General features: G+C 37.7%; 1 protein-coding gene across 1 annotated transcript; it reads right to left on the reverse strand.

The window, feature by feature from the left end:
- Positions 1–11,542: 11,542 nt before the first annotated feature.
- Positions 11,543–15,823, reverse strand: LOC110882636. Its single transcript, XM_035978319.1, has 8 exons — positions 15,808–15,823; positions 15,454–15,657; positions 15,207–15,365; positions 13,721–15,111; positions 13,228–13,616; positions 12,758–13,164; positions 12,127–12,374; positions 11,543–11,857 (listed from the first exon to the last, which is right to left on the reverse strand). The coding sequence occupies exons 1-8, from the start codon at positions 15,821–15,823 to the stop codon at positions 11,543–11,545; spliced, it is 3,129 nt and encodes a 1,042-aa protein (XP_035834212.1).
- Positions 15,824–20,596: the final 4,773 nt, after the last annotated feature.

Below are 20,596 nucleotides of genomic sequence, written 5' to 3' on the forward strand. Positions count from 1 at the left end.
AATGAACATGCAAATGGATTAGGTACTAATTAGTAAACATATTTAGAACACTTTGACACTTATATTCTGGTCATAAACTGAAGTTATATATTAAATCGAATTTTTATGCTTTTATAAAGACTAAAATGCCCTTTAGCATGTAAAACAAGTTTTAAACATAATTTTGGCACAAAAATCTTTACCTACTATTATGATATCATATTTAGGATTTATTGGGATGTTGGGTCAGATTATACACTGATCTTAACCTTGAGTTCTAGTATAAAGCCTATAAATGATGATAATACCCTTTTCGCAAATAAAATGAGTTTTCATTTAATTAACATGCAAAACCTTTTGCTATTGATGTGCTATGAAAAATAAAATATTTTGACCATTCAAAGCTAGTCAAAATCTCAGAATCGCTTAAACCTTGGAATTATCGTCAAATATCGACTTTTACACTAATTAAGCGCATAGTATGGTTTTAAACCATATTTAGCACCCAAGACTCGTTACCTACTAATTTTATAAATGATTTTAAATATTTTTACAGTAGGTATAAGTCATGAACTCAAAATCCCAATTAAGTCCCTAAAAGCATATGTGAAATGACCAAAATGCTCTTTCGGGGCATAGTTTGGCCATAAATTGCAAACCACACATATGTATGATATCCTACTTTTAGAACATCATAAACTAAATATTTTTACAGAATGTTTGTAACCAGAACTTCAGTTTACCTATAAACCCCTTTTATAAACCTTAAAATGACCAAAATGCCCTTGTGGGGCCTAATTCGGTTTTAAATCCTTTATGTGTATACATGTTGATATCCTACTGATATCATAATATATTTTAAGCATAATAACATTTGGAACTTGTATATGACTCATTCAGTTACCCGTTTATGCTTACACGCATTCGGTTCAGTTTATGTAACTAGTTTGCATGAATTAACCGAAACGGGTTTAACCTTGTCATCTAAACTTCAAAATCCAGAATGTATTTAGTTTACCCATATTATACAAGTCTTCATACTTGTTGGATCTAAATAACATTCCATTCCGGTCATCGCTTAGTCTAGCGTTTCGTACCGTAAAGCATCCTTAAAACTAACCGGTCTAAGTCCTTGACTTAAATAAGACCCGTTAGTATCCTAATAGGTTAATAAAACCTTCATTTCAGATTAAGTAGCCTCAGTAGAAGATACTTGCGTTAAGTCTTAGTAACATATGGCTGAGTAGAATTTTTTGAATTTTAAACTCAGGTAAATACTTTTAATTTATTTTCCCTTATACGGGCTTGGGATACGGTAAATTATTACCACTTGGTCGGGTATGGGATCATTTAATCGGATTGTGATTAATAAATCCGCATAACCCATTTTAATTGTTTTGTTTGATAACATAAACTTTGGGGGTTAACGACCGTGTCCTGGATATCCTCGGCTCATTTAAGTTATTAATGGACACGACCTATGCACGGGGTGTAGGCATACACCTGACAATGCAAATGCTAAAACATAAATTATCCATAAGTTGGGGATAACTCCTTTATGGGTTTTATAAGTGGTGAGTCAGTTAATCATGACCGGTTTCCAAACCGGCCCCAAATGTATGACAACCATGTAAAGCTGTATACAAGGTTATAAATGTAATTGTCCCAAGTTATAAAAGAATTTTAGTGCTTCAAGCATTTAAACCAATTTTCATAAATGTTTTCAAATGAGTCAGTTAATTGTATTTACCAGTGTAAACTGATGTATTTTCCAAAGACTAAGTGGCAGGTACCTCACGGAATAGGCTGGAGCTACTTGGCATTAAATAAGAGGATCTTGCAAATCCCTAGATGCCTAAAGTCTGTTGAACTTCGTTTTATGTTTTTATTTAAAGATCCGCCTGAGGATTCTTATTACAACCGTCTGTATATTCTTTCATTCGTACTTTGAACATTTGGGTTGTAATAATAATTTACCTTCCAAGCCTTCCGCTGTGCTTAATTGTCTATGATGATATCAACTACGTCACGATACTCCCCACCGGGCACATCGGATTATGTGGAAATATCGGGGTGTGACAGGTTGGTATCAGAGCCAACATTGAGTGAATTAAACACTAGCCTTTTGTGTTTAATCTCAATGACACAGTAGCACATTCCTTAGACTTCCGAGTCTAGGCCAATGACCTAGGATTACTCTTAAATCTTTATTTGGTTTATATATGCTGTTTTCTTGTTTTGACAGGTTCATATAAAAAGATGCCACCACGTGTCAGAGGAGGTAAAGGAAAAGGTCCTATGAGAGAAGGACCATCCAGCCAAACAGGACCTTCTCACCGCTGCATGCCTTCTGCATCATTTAGCTCCGATTCTTACGACGATTGGAGGCATTCGCTAGAACCCGCAAGGCGATCTGTTTCACTAAGCACTTCGCCATCTTACCATCATTCCTTTGGGACACCACAACCACAAGAGCCCCAACACTCTCACCATTCGCAGCATTCGCTGAATTCACACCAATCTCACCATTCTTCTCATCATTCTGCTTCTCACCACTCCTATTCACAGGGTTACTTTGACCCTAATGAATATATCAATTCACCAACAGGATTCAACCCGTTGGGTCCTAATGATCATTTCTCTGAAGATATGGATGTGGATGAAGATCCAGATCCAGCAATGCCGCCGTTTGGGACGCCCACGCATCCCATAGATATTTCAAGTGGATCTTCATTTGCGGGATCTCCCTATCAAGGTCCCGATGAATTTAAAGAATGGTGGGGGCAATGGAAATGGGAAAACACCCCTTCCTAAAAGCTTGTATTGAATTATGTATATTCGATGATGAAACAATAATACAAGGAGCCCTTTATATAGGGAGCAATTACGATGAAACCCTAACACTATTTTAGGAATAAATAAACATTCCTAATTACAAGAGAAATATAAATCGATTTTAAATAAATATATACATAATATTATCGGCTAAGACTCCCCCTCAGTTCGAGCGGGCGTAGGACAGGCGCTCAAACTTGAACGAAAAGATTGAAACAGCTGCCGTGAAATCCCTTTAGTAAAAATATCAGCATATTGTAATGAAGACGGGACATGAAGTACCTGTATTTGGCCAACCCAAACTTTTTCTCGTACAAAATGTATGTTGATCTCAATATGCTTCATTCGTTGATGTTGGACGGGGTTATCAGAAAGATAAACAACGGACACATTGTCACAGTAAACTACCGAGGCATGCCGAGTGGAAGATGCAACTCTAGAAGTAAATTACGAATCCAAGTAGCTTCAGCTACAGCATTGGCAACGCCACGGTACTCAGCCTCGTCACTAGAACGCGAAATAGTAGGTTGACATTTAGACGACCAAGAAACCAAATTATCACCAAGGAAAACACAGTATCCACTTGTAGACCGTCGTGAGTCAAGACACCCCCCCAATCCGCATCAGAGTACGCGACGAAAGAATGCGATGTAGACTTGGTTAGTTAAATCCCATAAGTAACCGTCCCTTGTAAAGAAAGCATAATGAGGATCCCGTGGTTCGTGCATAAAAAGACAAACTTGTTGAACAGCATATGAAATATCCGGGCGAGTAAAAGTGAGATACTGAAGTGCACCGGCAAGGCTACGATACAACGTAGGATCGTGAAATGATGGACCATCAGAAGCACTTAGTTTTGATGAAAGATCAACCGGTGTAGAACATGGTTTACATTCCGTCATATGAGCTCGCGAGATAATATCTTTTGCGTACTGAGCCTGATCTTCAAATAAACCTTTATCATCCCGAGTAACTTTGATGCCCAAAAAATGATGTAGATGACCTAGGTCGGTCATTGCAAATTCCCGGGAAAGCGTGGAAATAATATGGTTGAGTAACGAAGTAGAGGATGCCGTAAGAACAATGTCGTCCACATATAAAAGCAAGTAAGATGTTTGATCCCCGTCTTTGTAAATGAATAGCGAATTATCGTAGGTACTACTACGAAAACCATTAGCCAGAAGAAAATTTGCGAACCGCATATACCATGCTCTCGGTGCCTGTTTAAGTCCATAAAGGGACGTCTTCAATATGCAAACATAGTTAGGATACCGCCTATCAACAAACCCGGGCGGTTGATGCATAAAGATTTTCTCGTTCAAGTGACTGTGTAAAAAAGGCGTTCTTAACATCCAAATGATGAATCGGCCATGAACGAGAGACAACAATGGAAAGTACCGTCCTGATGGTGGCCGGTTTAACAACCGGGCTAAAAGTGTCTTCACAATCTATACCAACAGTCTGAGATTTAGCATTTACTACCAACCGGGCTTTGTATCGTTCAAGAGAACCGTCCGATTTAAATTTATGTCGGGAAAGCCACATACACCTGATAACTGGTCGATCATGAGGACGGGGAACGAGTTCCCATGTTTCATTTTCATGTAACACACTAAATTCGGTTTGCATGGCATGCAACCAATGAGGGTCGGCAAAGGCTTTTGCATAGGTATTAGGAACCGGAGAGAGGGTAGTAGAGGTGTGTAAGATTTTGGCTTTTGAACGGGTGGTCATGGGGTGGGTGTTAGTAGTGGGTTGGGCCGTAGCCAAGGGTGGTGTTTGGGCAGAGTGGGCCGAGGTATGTGTTTGGGCTGGTGGGGCCGTGGAGTTGGGTTGGGTGTGGGCGGGTGATGGAGGGGCTGTAGGTGGTGGTCTTGGGCAACGGGAATAGGTTAGAGGGAATGGTGTTACCGAATGGTGGGAGGGGCTGGTATTGGTAGCGGCGGGGGTGAGGTGTGGTAGTGATTGTGGTGGACGAGTGAAAGAGAACCCTGGGGGGTTGTGTCATCGAGGAAGGTATAGGCATGAGGAATGGTGGGAACGGTATATGGAAAAGTATGTTCATCAAAGGTTACATGACAGGAAATGTGAACCTTGCCAGTTGTCGGAACAAAACATCGATAACCATGAAAATCCGGTGGATATCCGAGAAAAATGCACCGGACTGACTGGCTGTGTAGTTTATGAGGTTGGGTGGCGGAATGGTTTAGATAGCAAGCACAGCCGAACACACGAAGGTGGTTGTATGTGGGGTGGCGAAGGTAGAGGGCAAAGGTGGGAGTGAATAAATTTAAGCGTTTGGTGGGAAGGATGTTGTGGAGGTAGGTGGCTGTGTGTAGAGCCTTAACCCAAAAGGTGGGTGGGAGATGGGCATGGATAAGTAAGGCACGAATGATATCGTTTAAGCGACGAATCATTCTTTCTGCATGACCATTTTATGATGAAGTTTGCGGACAAGAAAAACGGAACAAGAGGCCCTGTTGGGTGGCAAAGGTTTTAAAAGCATTATTGTCGAATTCGCCACCCAAAGCACACTGAAAGGTTTTGATTTTGCGTTGAAATTGGGTAGTAATAAGGTTGTGAAATTTGACAAAGGTTGGGTAGGTTTCGAATTTATATTTAAGGGGGTATACTCAAATAAAGTGAGAGAAGTTATCAATTAGGACCATGTAATATTTGAAACCGGTTTTACTAGGGGAGGTCCATAAATCACAATGTATTATATCAAAAGGTGAAAAAGTAAACGAAGTAGATTCATAAAAAGGAAGACGTTTACTATTAGATAAATGACAAGAATTGCAAAAACTGGAAGTTTGTTGTTTATTAAACAAAAAACCAGAATTACACCTAAGAATATCTAAGACTTGAGATCCAGGATGTCCAAGTCTATCATGCCACGGAAGAGATGCTATTGAAAGGGAGCAAGCTTGAGGCGGTAGTGTTGGTGGGGTGATAGGATAGAGATCTCCCGTGCTATTGTGGCGTGACAGGAGGCGGCCCATCTTGAGGTCCTTCAAAGAAAAACCAAAAGGATGAAATTCAATTGAAACATGATTATCACGTGTGAACCGTCGAACAAATATTAAGTTTTTAATAATTTGAGGGCTAAACAGGATATTTGGTAGGGAGAAAACCAGTGCCCGAGCCCTCGATTGGTAAAACATTGCCATTACCTACCAAAATTTTAGTAGAAACAGGAAAAGAATCCTAGTGAGTGATCATACCTTTGTTGTTGGAGACGGCCCGCTCAGTTCCTGTGTCAAAATAAGATGATGGGTCTGTAGGCGAGCTGGGACGTGTTGTAGGCTGCACTCAAATCAGATGGGTTGAGATCATCGAACCCGTGCCGAGTTGGGCCGAAGGGGCCGTAGCCCATGGGTGGCTGTGGCTGGCTGTACCCGGTGAAGTGGGCCGAAGGGGCCAGTGGTGTCGCAGCAGCATTGGGCCTCCATTGTGACTGAGTCGGGTATGGACATGGTGGTGTTGGCCACCAGGCCCATTGTGGGTAAGAGTTTGGTTGAAAAGCCCAGTGGTTACTGTTGGGTCCGGGTGATCGGTTTCCGCGGCCACCGCAGCCTCTGTAGGATTGGGATCGGCCACCGCGCCCACGATACGATTGACCGCTATAGCTTTATTGCTGAGACGTATTTGATGGTTGAGTGGTCGATGTTGCGGAGGAGTTCGAGTTCGGAGCAGCAGGTGCGGCCAGAACGGAAGATGTCTTCTGAGTGCGGGCTTCCTGACGTATAACCTCATCGTGAAGCATCGATCGAGCCAAATATGATGAAATTCTTAGTGAGATGATAGTAATAAAGCTAGTGGAAGGATGCTCACGAGTGGGAGCATATTTCATGAATGAACGAGACCAATTCTGGTACGGAAGGTACATATAAAGAAGCGGATCGATCCGGCACATGGATAACTGATTAATGCAATAAAGTCGAGGTTAGTATAATAAGTAGTTCATGCAAAGAGCTAATAATAAAGTGTTGCGAAGGATTAAATTTGAGGCTAAACTCAAAGTTGTAATTAGTTCAAGTAACAGTAGTAACCGTAGAACGATGCTTTATGCTCATAGTAAGCATGAAAAAGTAATTAGGAAAAGGGTAGCTTTGTTTTAATACTACTAAGTCATTAAATGTTTGTAGTATGCCTAAAATGATATGCTAAGCCCTTATATGAATAAGAAAGTAATTAGAAGAACGTTAGTAATGGGATGATAGGGTTTTCTCATGGTTACAATAATGAATTATATCGTGTATGATACATGAGTGGAATGAAATAAATCGATTTACCTTTGTTAGCAAATGTATGAATATGTTATGCTGAATTAGAAAGATAGAAACAAGCCGTAAACATAGGCTTGTACGACCAATAATATACATTTGGAATAAATTTCAAGGAACGAACCGTTAGTGATGATGTATGCTAGGAACTAGCATTAAAAGGTGAAAATGACATTAATAAGAGCCCTGGATCAGATTCTCACTTATATGCGATTAAGAAAGTAATTTACTTAATTTAAGAATGGAGGGACAATGCGTACAAATATGTTTGTGCACAAATGAAACTTTTGCCAAGATCCCGAATGCATCTAGGTTGTAGTAAGCATCGTGAATGAATAGAGGAAAAAGTAAGAGTAGAATTGGTCTAGTTGGAATGAGAAAGGTTTCGGGGACGAAACCTCCTTTAAGGGGGGTAGACTTGTAACACCCCAAAAATGACCTTTAGACATACGAGCTAAATTAATTAAAAGTCTAACCTAGTAAATGTTAATGTCACAAAATACTAGATAGATAATGAGGAAAGCCTAAATTATGGGAAGTGTTTAAGATTAAACACTTAACAATCTTTGGGGGGGGGGGTAATGTGGAAAATTACAATTAAGAAAAGGGTAAAAGGGGTTCAACCCAAAAACACACACCTTGGGCGTGTTTTTGGTCGAACAGAAGCAGGAGACACAAGGGTTATCCTTGTTCTTGCAAAACTCATCAATTGACAAGGAATTTCAGTGTTAATCTGCTGCATGTTACCAGATTTTCAATTAACCTAACACCCTCTATAAAGTGGTAAGTTCAATTTGATGTTTTTGATGTATGGTAGGAAGTGGGTTATGACCCAATCTCGAAATTTTGCAAGAAATTGTATAGATTTGGGTTAGGACTTCTCTATAGAACAGGAATCATGTATGTTTATGTGTGAATTTGATTATATGAAAAGCTAATTGCGTAACCCATTGGTATGAATAATTAGAGATGTTGAAAGGTGGAAAAATTGGTAGGAATCATGTGTAGGTTTGACATGTAATGATTATAGATTTGGGTTAGGACTTGTCTATAGAACAGGAATAATGTATGTTTATGTGTGAATTTGATTATATGAAAAGCTAATTGCGTAACCCATTGGTATGAATAATTAGAGATGTTGAAAGGTGGAAAAATTGGTAGGAATCATGTGTAGGTTTGACATGTAATGATGTTGTGGTACTTGAATCTTAAACAAATTAAGTAGGAAAAGAGAATATTATTAATTTGATTGATTATTGATGAACTTTGAAATGAGCTAGTAGGAATTATACTTTAAAAGCTTGTACTTAGTGTCCCACAAATGCGAAACCCGCCAAGTGTTTGATGAAATGCTTGAAAGAATAATTATGTGTAATTTGGAAAATAGCGGAATGAAATTTGGGGTACTAAACGAATGAATGAATATGTTGATATAGACGTGAAGGAAGAAGGTTCAAATACTAAGAAATCGGAAGGCTCACAAGATCGAGGTATGTTCCGTTGCATACAAAACTTTACTTAAATTTTTGTTAATAATTACGAATCACAACCCTTGTTATAATGATTATGGTGGTTAGTAAGTAGATAACAAATCCCTTGCGGATTTGGTTATGTTAACGAAGGTTATAACAAGTTATGCAAACCGACCAGTTCGAGTTGAACAAGTCGAGTAAGAATAAGGTGCCATCTGTTTATTATGGGTGGTCATGAATGCAATTACGAATGTACGATGTTCAATCCGTTATACGGATAGAATGAAAGATTTATGTTGAAAGCAAATAACCCGATGTTATCGGGTCGTAAGTGGTAAGCTTGAATCTCATTATGAGAGTATATGCCATACCCATTAGTTGGGTAGTCGAATGCGTAAGAGAAAGGAAAGTGTAAAAACGTATGGAACTAAAATGTTGGTATTGTAAGCGAAATAAGTATTATGACTAACTTTTTTTTATCTTTGTTGTTGAATGTAGGTAAAATCCTCCACTTAGGCGATTGGACGGCTTGGAACGTGCACACTTGATCTACACCCACTTCACGCTTCCGTCATAAGTTAATTTAATATGGTCTTAATTTTGGTCTTATGTAATTCAACTTAATTAAAAGTCAAAAACTAATGATTAAAAGTCAAAAACTAACAAAAAATAATTTATTTGTGTGATTAGCAATACAATACCTCAGCCACATCTTCTGCTGTAAGAAGGCTGTATATGTTTGCAATACTTGTAATTTGAAAGGTGGCTGCATTGTCTTCATTGATAGTAATTTGAGGAGACTCACTGAAAACAAAAAATACAACGTATATAAAACATAAAATAATAATGCATCTAATAAAACATGCCAAATCACATAATTACATAATCCTGTAGGCATCAACTTCAGGTATAGAAAGATTCAAGTAAATTTGAGTCGCCACAGTTGTCATTAAACTTGTTGAACCTAATTCAATACAAACATTTAAACGTAAGTTATAAATAATCAATTAACAATGCAACATATCCTATACATAACACCATACCCTTGTAAGATCGAACTTTGCAAGATGATAAAATTATAACAACTGTATTTTTTGCAATTCTTCGAATATAACCATCGGTAAACTGATTCACCAAGTGTCCCCATAATGAAACATTCACCTTCATATCACTGAATTATATATATTTAAGAATGAGAGAGTAAAAATAAACAATATAGACGAAAGAATTAATATAGACAACACTAACATACTTGGTGTCAGAGATAACAATGTTTCGTACACCAGGATTGCAAGATGAAACAGATTCCAATTGATACTAAACAGAGCCCCATTCCCTAAGAACGCCAATAACATTTACACACATACACACACACACATATATATATAACATTAGAAAACTTGAAGAAAAAAAACTAACAGAATAAATTGCACATATACCTGTAAGATATTTGTAATCATTAACACGATCGACTAACAGATTGAATGGAAGAAAATCAAACACATATCGTCTGAAGACAGACGGATGCGTCGGACAAGTAGTAATACTTGTTGAATACAAGAACTGAATATAAATATCGCACCGCATAGGACGATACATGGTACTATACTTATGAACAACAAACTTACGAATCCTGTAAACACATCCCTCTTTAAACGCATTCTGAAATAACCTCAGCAAGTTAGATGGAATCTTTGCATGAATAGATGAACCCTGAAAAACATATACATTTTAAGATTAGATAATTACCAATGTAAAATCAAAAACTAAACAATATTGCATTACAAAGCAATACTTATGCATCAGATAGAATCATGTCAAATGAAAGGATACGATTTGTTTTAGGGTTGAACGATGTCCAAGCACGCGAGACCAACACATCAACTTGCCAGTTGTTGGTAAAATAAGCACGTAAATCCGAAATACTTGCACGATTCATTTTATAAAGTATTAAGCTGCAAATATATTTCAGACTGCAATCAGCATCAAACATATAATCCATAACACTAGAAACAAAGACTACACATATAGACCCATATATATACACACAAGGCTAATAATACTCAACAAAGAAAACATGTTACCTTTGAACAACCTAGTTTGACAACACCAATTACACAATACTATCAGCTGGCGATAATGGCAAATTATAAAAAACTTCCTTGTACACAACACTTTTAGTCATATTGTTAGGACATTTTTCTTTATTATCCACATAGAACTTTAGTCCAGCACGAGATGTTACACGAGATGCAGCAACATATAACTGTCCATGGGAGAACACGGGCTTTGCTAAGTAAACACAAACATTATTAAAAGTTTGGCCTTGACTTTTGTTAATAGACATAGCAAAACAAACTTTTATAGGAAAATGTCGTCACTTAAATTCAAAAGGCCAAGACGAATTACTTGGACTCATATCAATTCTACCAATGAATACTTTCTCTCCAACATGTGGGCCTGTAATAATCGTACATTAAAGAAGACGACGACTTATTTGACTTACAACCAACCGCGTCCCGTTACACAAGCCACGTTGCATGTCTAGGTTACGCAACAAAATAACAGGTGCACCAACCTGAGATGTAGTACATGATTCGGAAGTCCAGAAAATTTCAAACTGTTAAGAAACTCGGGAGCATACATAGCACACAATTCATCAACATTTTGTGTACTCGCACATATCTCACCAGCACTATACAATGTATACATTTCACCTGGTATCTTCTCAAGAACATGTTGGTTAATCGTGTCAACTTCATCATTAGTCGGACAAAGAATGCAACATTCCTTCAGGTAATTGACATCATTAAATCTGTTCATAATATTAGGGAACGTATTTAACACAACGGACTCAAGATGATTATCAGTTACAGAAATTAACATATCTCTTGGAATACGAATCCAGGTAGCATCATCTGATCCATCCACAGAAACTGAAGGAAGAGAACTAGTCCCCATGTCTAAAAGTCATTTACTAAATTCCTGCATTTGAATAAGATCCCTACCAAAAATACTTGGATCACGTAAACGCATGTTAGTTGTTAAAGAAAACACTTTACATGACCTCCATATATTTGGCGACTTGTTAATAGCTGAAGCAACAATTTCACTTCGTGAACCAAACTGAACAACAGGAAGAATCTGCCGAAAGTCACCACCAAACGCCACAACCTTTCCACCAAATACTTTATGCTCAGCACCAGCCACGCTGTCTCGACACACATCCCTCAATGTTCGATCAACAACTTCAAAAACATGGCGATGTTGTAGAGGTGCTTCATCCTAAATAATAAGGGAAGCATAATTGATTAACTTAGCCAAATCTGAACCAACATCAATGGCACAACATGAGTCCTTATCAACTTCAATAGGGATGCGAAACCGAGAATGAGCTGTACGCCCACCAGGTAGTAATAAGGAAACAATACCAGATGACGCAATAGTCAAAACTATCTCATTATTTGATCGAATACGAGCTATAAGGGTCGTCCATAAGTACGTTTTCCCAGTTCCTCCACTACCCAACACAAAAATATGCCTCCTTTTCTTGCCTGAACAGCAGAATATATACTATCAAACACTTCTTTTTGTTGACTATTCAACCCAGCGTATTGCTTAATAAAACGTGTCCTTTCCTCATTAGCATCATACACTCTCTCAAATTGAACTAACCTGTTGATAAATCTATCTTTCGAAGTATGGTCAATCTGGGGTAAGTTTGGAAAGGAAGTCAACGACTGGCCACTCTGAATCAACACTTGTTCAATCTCTTTCATAGTATAATTCAATATTTCAGCATCTGAGAAATTCAATGAAAATTTTTTCAAAATTGTTCGATATTTATGAGCAATGTCTTCTGATAGGTGTTCATAACAATAAAAAAAAATTGCCGAGGATCACTAACAGTACAAAATAACAAAATTTTAACAAACAATTCTCGAAGGCGATCCCCAAATTGCCAATGATAAGCCTGGCGTACAGCATCAACCCATTCAACATCATCACCCAAAAGGCTTAATGCTTTACAAGCGGACATATACGTTGGATGTTCCACCCCGTCAACAGTTCAAATCTCTTTAAAACTTCTCGGACCACGCACAACATTTAATAGCATTCTAAGATAATACTTGTCACCCATCGTAGGACTTACATAATATATACGTCCAATAGTTTGAAACAAACCTTTACGGGGCTCCCACACTCTTTCCTTCTCATGCCATGTAAAAAAAGTTGGGTATTCGGCATACGTCAATGTCCGGCCAAACTCATGCCTTTCATTTGCAGCCATCCACTCAGTAAACTTTGACATTGCAGCTGTTGTTCGTTGTAAAACATCAGAAATTTGTTCATAATCCTTAAAATATACTCTATTACACCCTTCTTCATGAAATGGGAGTCTTTTAACAGCCACTAAACGATAATGCATGTCAAACTCAAATATCTTCCAACACGCCTCTGATGCTGAAATATACCTACAGTTCATGTACTGCTTAATCTCATTTTCATGATTTAAAAGTGATGTAAATGTTGTTCTCCCACCTTGACCTTCCAATACAGCGGTAGCACGATCTTGACCTTTGTTAATATAGCTGAAAAGATATTAAACCAACATTCCTTGGTTACACCATTCAACATTGATATGGCAACCATACTTTATAAGCAACGCACGATTATAAGGAACAACATATTGATTATCTAGCATAATATCTTGCCGACCAACACGAACTTTACGTGAGTCATTACGTCGTCGATACGACGGCCACCCATCATTTCTAATAAAAGTTTCGTCACAATAACTCTTCGGAAATCCTTTAGTACATTTGCCATCATTCATACAAGGGCTCGAAGGTCTAAGGTTACCACATGGACCATGCATCATATGAGTACCAACATTAAAAAAACCAATTGGGTCACCCGATTCAGAAGGCAGCTCAGCAGATATAAATCTATCAATTTCATCCGGTGAAGTAATTTTATCAACTTGACTAAGAAACACAAGAATGTGGCAGACCACGTTTTTGAAACTCTGTTGTGTAAAGAACTGCAAAGACAAAAAAAAAAACACAATGTTTTAACACACAACATAATAACACATTAATCACATGTTAACATACAACCATTGAGAATAAAATTCATTTAACTTACCCGCTTTAGGAACACCAAAATGATGCTTTTTTTCCTTATGTCTTTCATGAGCTCATCAAGTTTGATCTTAAATACCCGTGAAACAATATCAAGTCTTTCAGATACTAAGTGACCCACTGTGTTTTCATGCAAATGCCGTTGAATTTCACGCCATTTTGGGTTACACGTCATGGTAATAAAAAGATCCGGAATACCAGCCCAACGACAAATTGCCATCGCATCTTGATGTTGTTGTATCATATGCCTAGGCTCCCCTGTGAAGGACGCTGGCAACACAACACGTCGACCTATAGAATCACAGTTTGTCTCGCCTTCTAATATACGATCATGCAACCCATTATACAACTCCAAACGAATTGTTGTCTGATGAGTCTTGTACCATTGTAAGTCATGTTCAAGCACTTGCGTATATGCATCAACAACAAATATGAGAAATAACCGGCCAGAACTATGTAATGTTCTACCTTCTTCCATTCTAACCATCAACCGAAAATAATAGTATTCTCTCAATGAAACATTTTTTCTTTTACTTTCAGCACTAATATTACTTAGAGGAATGCCCAGATTAAAATCATCTTCTCCATACGGGAAAAGTAATGGATATTGCAACGACATGTAACTGGGATGAAGTTCAGAAATACGTTTCGCATTTGTACTACCACGGTCTTCAACAATAATATCATGACAATCTATAGGATTACCATCACCCGGAATCAATGCAGCAACTTCATTGACCGTAGGCAAATTAAACTGTCTCGCATCCCTTCTTTGTGTACCAAGCAGTCTAAGTCTAACAGGTTGCTGCGAAAAGTGAGTAAATCTTTCTTTGGCCATCCTAAAGCTCTGAACTAATGGATTGTGCCGATTAAGCATTCTAATTAAATAATTAACTAAACTTCGAATACATGCATCATCATTCCCAGACTGAATACACTTCTCCACTGTTTTTAATCGATTGTCAACCTCATTTTCTGTGTCATAAATGTATAGTTGTGCAAATCTTGGCCGTCCATCAATATGCTGAGGTAACAAAGTACCAATCCTATGATGATTATGTCCATTCAACACATATGTATAGGAACCACCTCCATCATTAACATCCGAACAGACTTTACCGCCAGTAGAAGTAAACGAAAACATTGAATTTAGAAGCTTGATATTCTCTTTAAACACCTTAGATCGCGGTTCACCATTCGGCTGTAAAAGCCGTCGCAATGGTTGCGGAGCATGCCCAAGTAAAGGTAAGACAACCTTGCCTTTACCACAACAAGTAGAGAAAGTTGGATTAGACGGTGCAAGATATTTAACACTTCTCTTACCATACCACAAGATCGCTTTGCAATAAGGACATACATATTCTGTAATTCCACAATCCCAATATGATACATCTCCTATACAAAATAAAACAATCATGTAAGAGAAAGTTGTATTTATCATTTTGATGAGGCGATCAAACAACTAACAGTCATCAATGAACAATCCATACTTGATGAGTTTTCATCTTGGTAAACACCAGCACAAGATGACCTCTGGTTGTGCATAGAAGGCGATGCTGAAACAAACTCCGAAGTTAAAGAGTGTGATACAAAAGGTACATCACTATTCATTGAATTAGTTCCATGGAATTGATTTGAATTTGGGCCAACTGCAATACACGTAGATTTAATCAGATGTGACCTAAAAACATGAACACGTTTACATTACTTGGCACAAAAAAAATTAACAATACATACCATAACAACGTCGTTGAATTGGCATATTTTCAATGTCTGAACCGGCAGGGCGATCTCGTAATCGAGGACGACCACGACATCTAATATTACGGGATGTTTCACCAGATCGAAATGTGGACATAGATGAAGAAGACAGTGTTGATAATATTTCAGAATCACTTGCAATACCATGGCTAGTATTAACACTATCCATACCACCAAGATCTGTATAGAAACAACATTCATTTGATACCACTTGACAAATAATGTCAATGTTTTATTCTCCATCTTCTTCCTCTTCATATCTAGTTCTTAAATACCTCAACTACTCATAGTGATAGCTATTACATACTGGAAGCTCTACACAATACTTACCAATCCAAACGTACATAGCGTCACGGAATATACCAAACAACCAGTGCACCAGCCTTACACACTATATGCAAGCTCTAACATTTATTAGAAGAATCAGCAGATAAACCAACAACATCTGAAAATATTTTGTAGTAAGCTTCTTGTTATCACTTTATAAACTTCTTTTGCGTATAATGCACTCCAAAATACCATCTCACAACCCATCATTACATAAGCACAAAACACAGTATCCAAACTTGATATCACTCCAAGAAAATAGACGACTATTATATAGAAACACCTTTGGATCTATATACATACTTAGAACATAACACTGTTTCATGCAGGTAAAGCAAACATCTCGATCACAAATACGCCATTGTCAAGCTATACCCTAATCTATTATTTATACTACATAATTTAAATTAACAAACACAATAGTGTAGGATCGTTGTGGGACCCGAATTGAGTCGTTCAGAGGCGTTCTATACACTATGAAAGGCGGAAACAGACATAATGCATGAATTCAGCTAGATCTTCACTTAAACTGTCGTTTCTATTGATCTGGAACACAATTACAGCAAGACGACACTTCGACAGAGCTTCGCCTTCGGAAAACATCTAGGTAATTTCGTACCAAATGACACGGAAATACATCTATTTATAGTTGAGCTAATTCCGTGTGAAACATGCTTCAAATGAAATTAGTTACATGCGAAATTAAGATTCAAGCGATATTAAGTAATTCCATGCGGAATTACTTAATGACTCTTCATGCGGGATTCAAGCGATATTAAGTAATTGCGTGCAGAATTACTTAATGACTCTTCATTCGTATTAGCCTGTCCATGCGGAATTAGCTTTCTTGATCTTATCTCGAACTTCGTGCCATAAGACTCGAACGAAGATTAAGTCGACAGGCAGCTGCACTAACAGACTCCCCCTTGAATGTTGACGGAATCTTCAGTGAGAGTCTTTATCATTCCAACTCATCGGTCTAGATTAGACTTCTTTCCTTTTCAGCATGTTCCAGAATCTAACACTAGCTCTAGCTTTTAACATCCCAAGATCTAGATCTGGCTCTTTTCTATCACGAATTCTCTTGATCATATCTCTTGATTCCATAAGTTCATCAGCATCCTCAGCGTGCGTGATCTTTTAGTTCCAGAATCGAAACCTAGCTCACTGGATCAGAATCTGGCCTTTTGCAATTACAGGCTCCCCCTTGAGTTATGCTCGACATCAGGATCGTCACCTGGCTTCTAGAATCTTCAGGTATCTGAACCTGGCTTTCTCTAATCACAGAGTCCTTAGGTATCGGAACCTTGTTCTTCTCAAGTTTCAAAGCTGCATTGTCTCTACCACAAACATAAGTTTATGATTTTAAAATTTGACAATCACAGACACCACCTGTAGATCTCTTTTCTGATGAACCACTTGTAGGAAAGATTTAATCATTTTAAAAACTTTTAAACAGCAAACTTCTCCTCACAAACTGTCATCATGTTTAGCACTTGGAATTTTGATAATCAGCTCTTCAACACCAGTTGTCGAAAATCTTTTTGAATTTTTCAAAAATTTATGCTAAAACACACTTAAAATCTTTTTGGGATTTTTCATATAAAAGAAATGAAATGCAGTAAAGAAATATTTACCAACAATATTTTTGTGAGTTTGTGTAAGAGGATCATATCAGATTATGAGACAAATCACCAACACCGTTAAGCTTCATTTCATTTTAAGTTATAAAAAATTCACTTAGATTGTCAGTATATTGGTCCACTTCGATTTTCACACAAAGTTCAACTGTTTCGAGATACGAGATTAATGTCTTAAGAACTTAAACTTATACGCGTGTCCCACTACTTGAATATACTCCCGTATTCAGATCCCAATATTCAGTCTTACAGGTGAGTATACCTAGATGATATCTGTTAAAGGGTTAAATGCGAAACCGTGAGAGCTCAGGTCAGAACTTTCGTTCAGCAGAGAGATGACGGCTCGACTTTTGGTGTGTTCCCTTTAGAGAATCTTTTCTTCAACAGCACATGATTAGCATTTTTCAATGTTTCATCATTTTTTGTACTGAGGGTGAGCTTATATTTCAAAGCATTTTGCAAAGTATTATACGGGGACTAGGCCATTGCTTCCGCAAAATCAGAAGTCCCGGGATAATACCCCAGATATCACTGAGTATAAAGACCTATTATCTCAGAAAGTGGGACCCTTCAAAAAAGATTTCGGGGGTTACCCATATATCCAAGAAATGTTCCCCACGAGATAAGCAAGTTTGAATATTTAGGTTTATATCTCAAAAACAATCTACTAAATGTGCAAAAACCTACTGACACATCCGCAGTGAGATTGTTTATCACATTTATACTTTTCATTTCTTTAGCATGTTGTGATAGTCCACTGATGTACTATCATTTCCTATTTTATCCACCAAAACTCAATTTTTTAATTTTATCATGTTTTTGGATTTTTCAAATTTTCTAATGTTTATGGATTTTCTGAAATTTTTAGATTGACAACTTGATGTGAATCGCTTCAATTCGCCATCCACTTGGCATAAACAATCAGAACTCCCCCTTTCAACAAACTATTTTCCCATTTAGATTTCAAAACACTTAAGTTTGTTTTAATCAAAATGATTTTTCCGGAAAATAAGTTTTGTTAAAATCATTTGTAGGTTCGGGGATCAATTCATCACCTTGTTTTCAATCATATGTATGAGGATTACATCAAGTTCAACCTAATGACCTTGACGAATCACTTGTGTTGGTGCACTTGTGTCTGTACTTTGTCTGTATTTTGTCATGATATAAAACGATGTCTTTTGTTAGTCTTGTTTACGTCTTATGTTGGTTAATATGTATGTTTGATGTAAGTTTGACCAAGTCAACCATCCTCCTGGTTTGACTTGGCCAAACAATTAGAACATGGTTTGTAATATGTTTGTGTCGAAGGATGAGTCATCGAAGGATTGTTTATATCCTTCGATGAGCTCGAAGGATAAACCTTCGATGGATGTAGATGGACCTCGAAGGATATCATCCTTCGAGGTATATGTGGATCCTTCGGTAGGTTTCAGATCGATAGATGATCTTTCGATCAGTCTATCTGATCCTTCGACCAGACGATCTGTGATGGGTATATATAGTCATGTAAGGTGTTCACTTTAATATGTGAGTGAACTTAGTCTTGTAGAGAGCGTATTTTCAGTTTGGTCAAGGGCTGTAACCGTGTCCACTGAAATACAAGAGAAAACTTTGATATCTCGTGTGTCTACCTTTCTCTTTGTAGCTTGTGTTCTCATATAAACTACCGGTTTGCATTCTAGCTTGGATTCCGCACTTGCTAGTGTGTTAAACATAACAAGGATAAGGTTTAACCTCAACCTCCGGGGGACCTACAAGTGGTATCAGAGCCGTGGCTCTTTTCCTTGTTAAAAACCGAGTTTATACAAGACTTTGGAGTGTTTGGACAAAACTCACATGGTTTAGCACCCGTTTTTAGTGTTTTTCTCGCATTTCTAGACGTAAAAACGTGTTCTAAACTAACCGGGTGTGTTAAAGGACGGGTTGGATAACTTAAAAACTTGTTTTTAAGAAGTTTGGTAATTTCCGGCCAAATTCCGGCTTACTCCGGTGACCGGTTTTCTGGATAAGAACCTTCCTTTTTAAGTAATATTTTATTGGTCAAATCCTGGTTTGGTAAAAAGTATGGTCTGAACATACCTTCTGCCGAAAGCTTTCTACCAACCAATCACCTTTTCACCAACCTGTCACTTTTTGTCAACTGTGTTAGTACAGATCGAAGGATATCCTTCGAAGTCGAAAGATCATCTTTCGATCAAAGGAAGTTCGATAGATAATCATCCTTCGAACATCCTTCGAAGTCTATGACTTATCCTTCGATCCAAGGAATCTTTTCGAAGGATATATATTTCGATCTACAGTTCTTATTCGAAAGATAAGGATCTTTCGATTGGAGAATCTTTCAAAATCATTGTTCGAAATTCAATAGTGATCTTTCGAACACTGTTGATCCTTCGAACAAGTATTGATCCTTCGATCCTAGTCTGTTTAAGTTTAACAAGTTTGTGTTTTTCAGGTCTTTCGATCAGGGATCCTTCGGCTGGTTGTTTTCATTCGAGATATTAACATAGTTTGTGAAAATTAAATTTAAAAAAAAAGGGGAAAACTTGTTTTTCAAATTTTTAAATCAATTTTCACTTAATATATTAATTTTTATAAAATGGGAACAAACGGTCAGTGGGATCCAACCGCGTGGACTCAAACAACTTTGACTCCACAATCATCAGCTACGCAATCTGCGTCAGATTTCAACAAAACTGCATGGATGCAGGCTATTGCCCCACCTCAAGCTGCAATGATAACTGCAAATCAATGGGCATTGGTCACAAATCAAAGCAGCAACATTCAAGCAATGATGCAGAACGACAGTGAAACTGGTACAAGCACAAAACCGCCAAAGCTAAATCACATCAATGATTGGGGATGGTGGAAAGAAAGGCTGAGAACTTATGTTCAGGGGCAAGGTCAAGATCTATGGATGTGTTTCTTCACCGCATTTGACAATGATTTGGAAGTTGCAGGATCTAATCCAACAACTTACAACACTATGTCGGATGATGATAAGAAGAAATTTGAGTTAGAAAAGAAAGCATTCATGATTCTCACACAAGCTCTTCACAGAGACATTTACCACCAGTTTGTTTACTGCACGACTACTAAAAGCTTGTGGGATATGCTCATGTTACGATGTGAAGGAAATGCTCAATCTA

The sequence above is a fragment of the Helianthus annuus genome, chromosome 10 (genome assembly GCF_002127325.2).
Source record: "Helianthus annuus cultivar XRQ/B chromosome 10, HanXRQr2.0-SUNRISE, whole genome shotgun sequence".
NCBI lineage: Eukaryota > Viridiplantae > Streptophyta > Magnoliopsida > Asterales > Asteraceae > Helianthus > Helianthus annuus.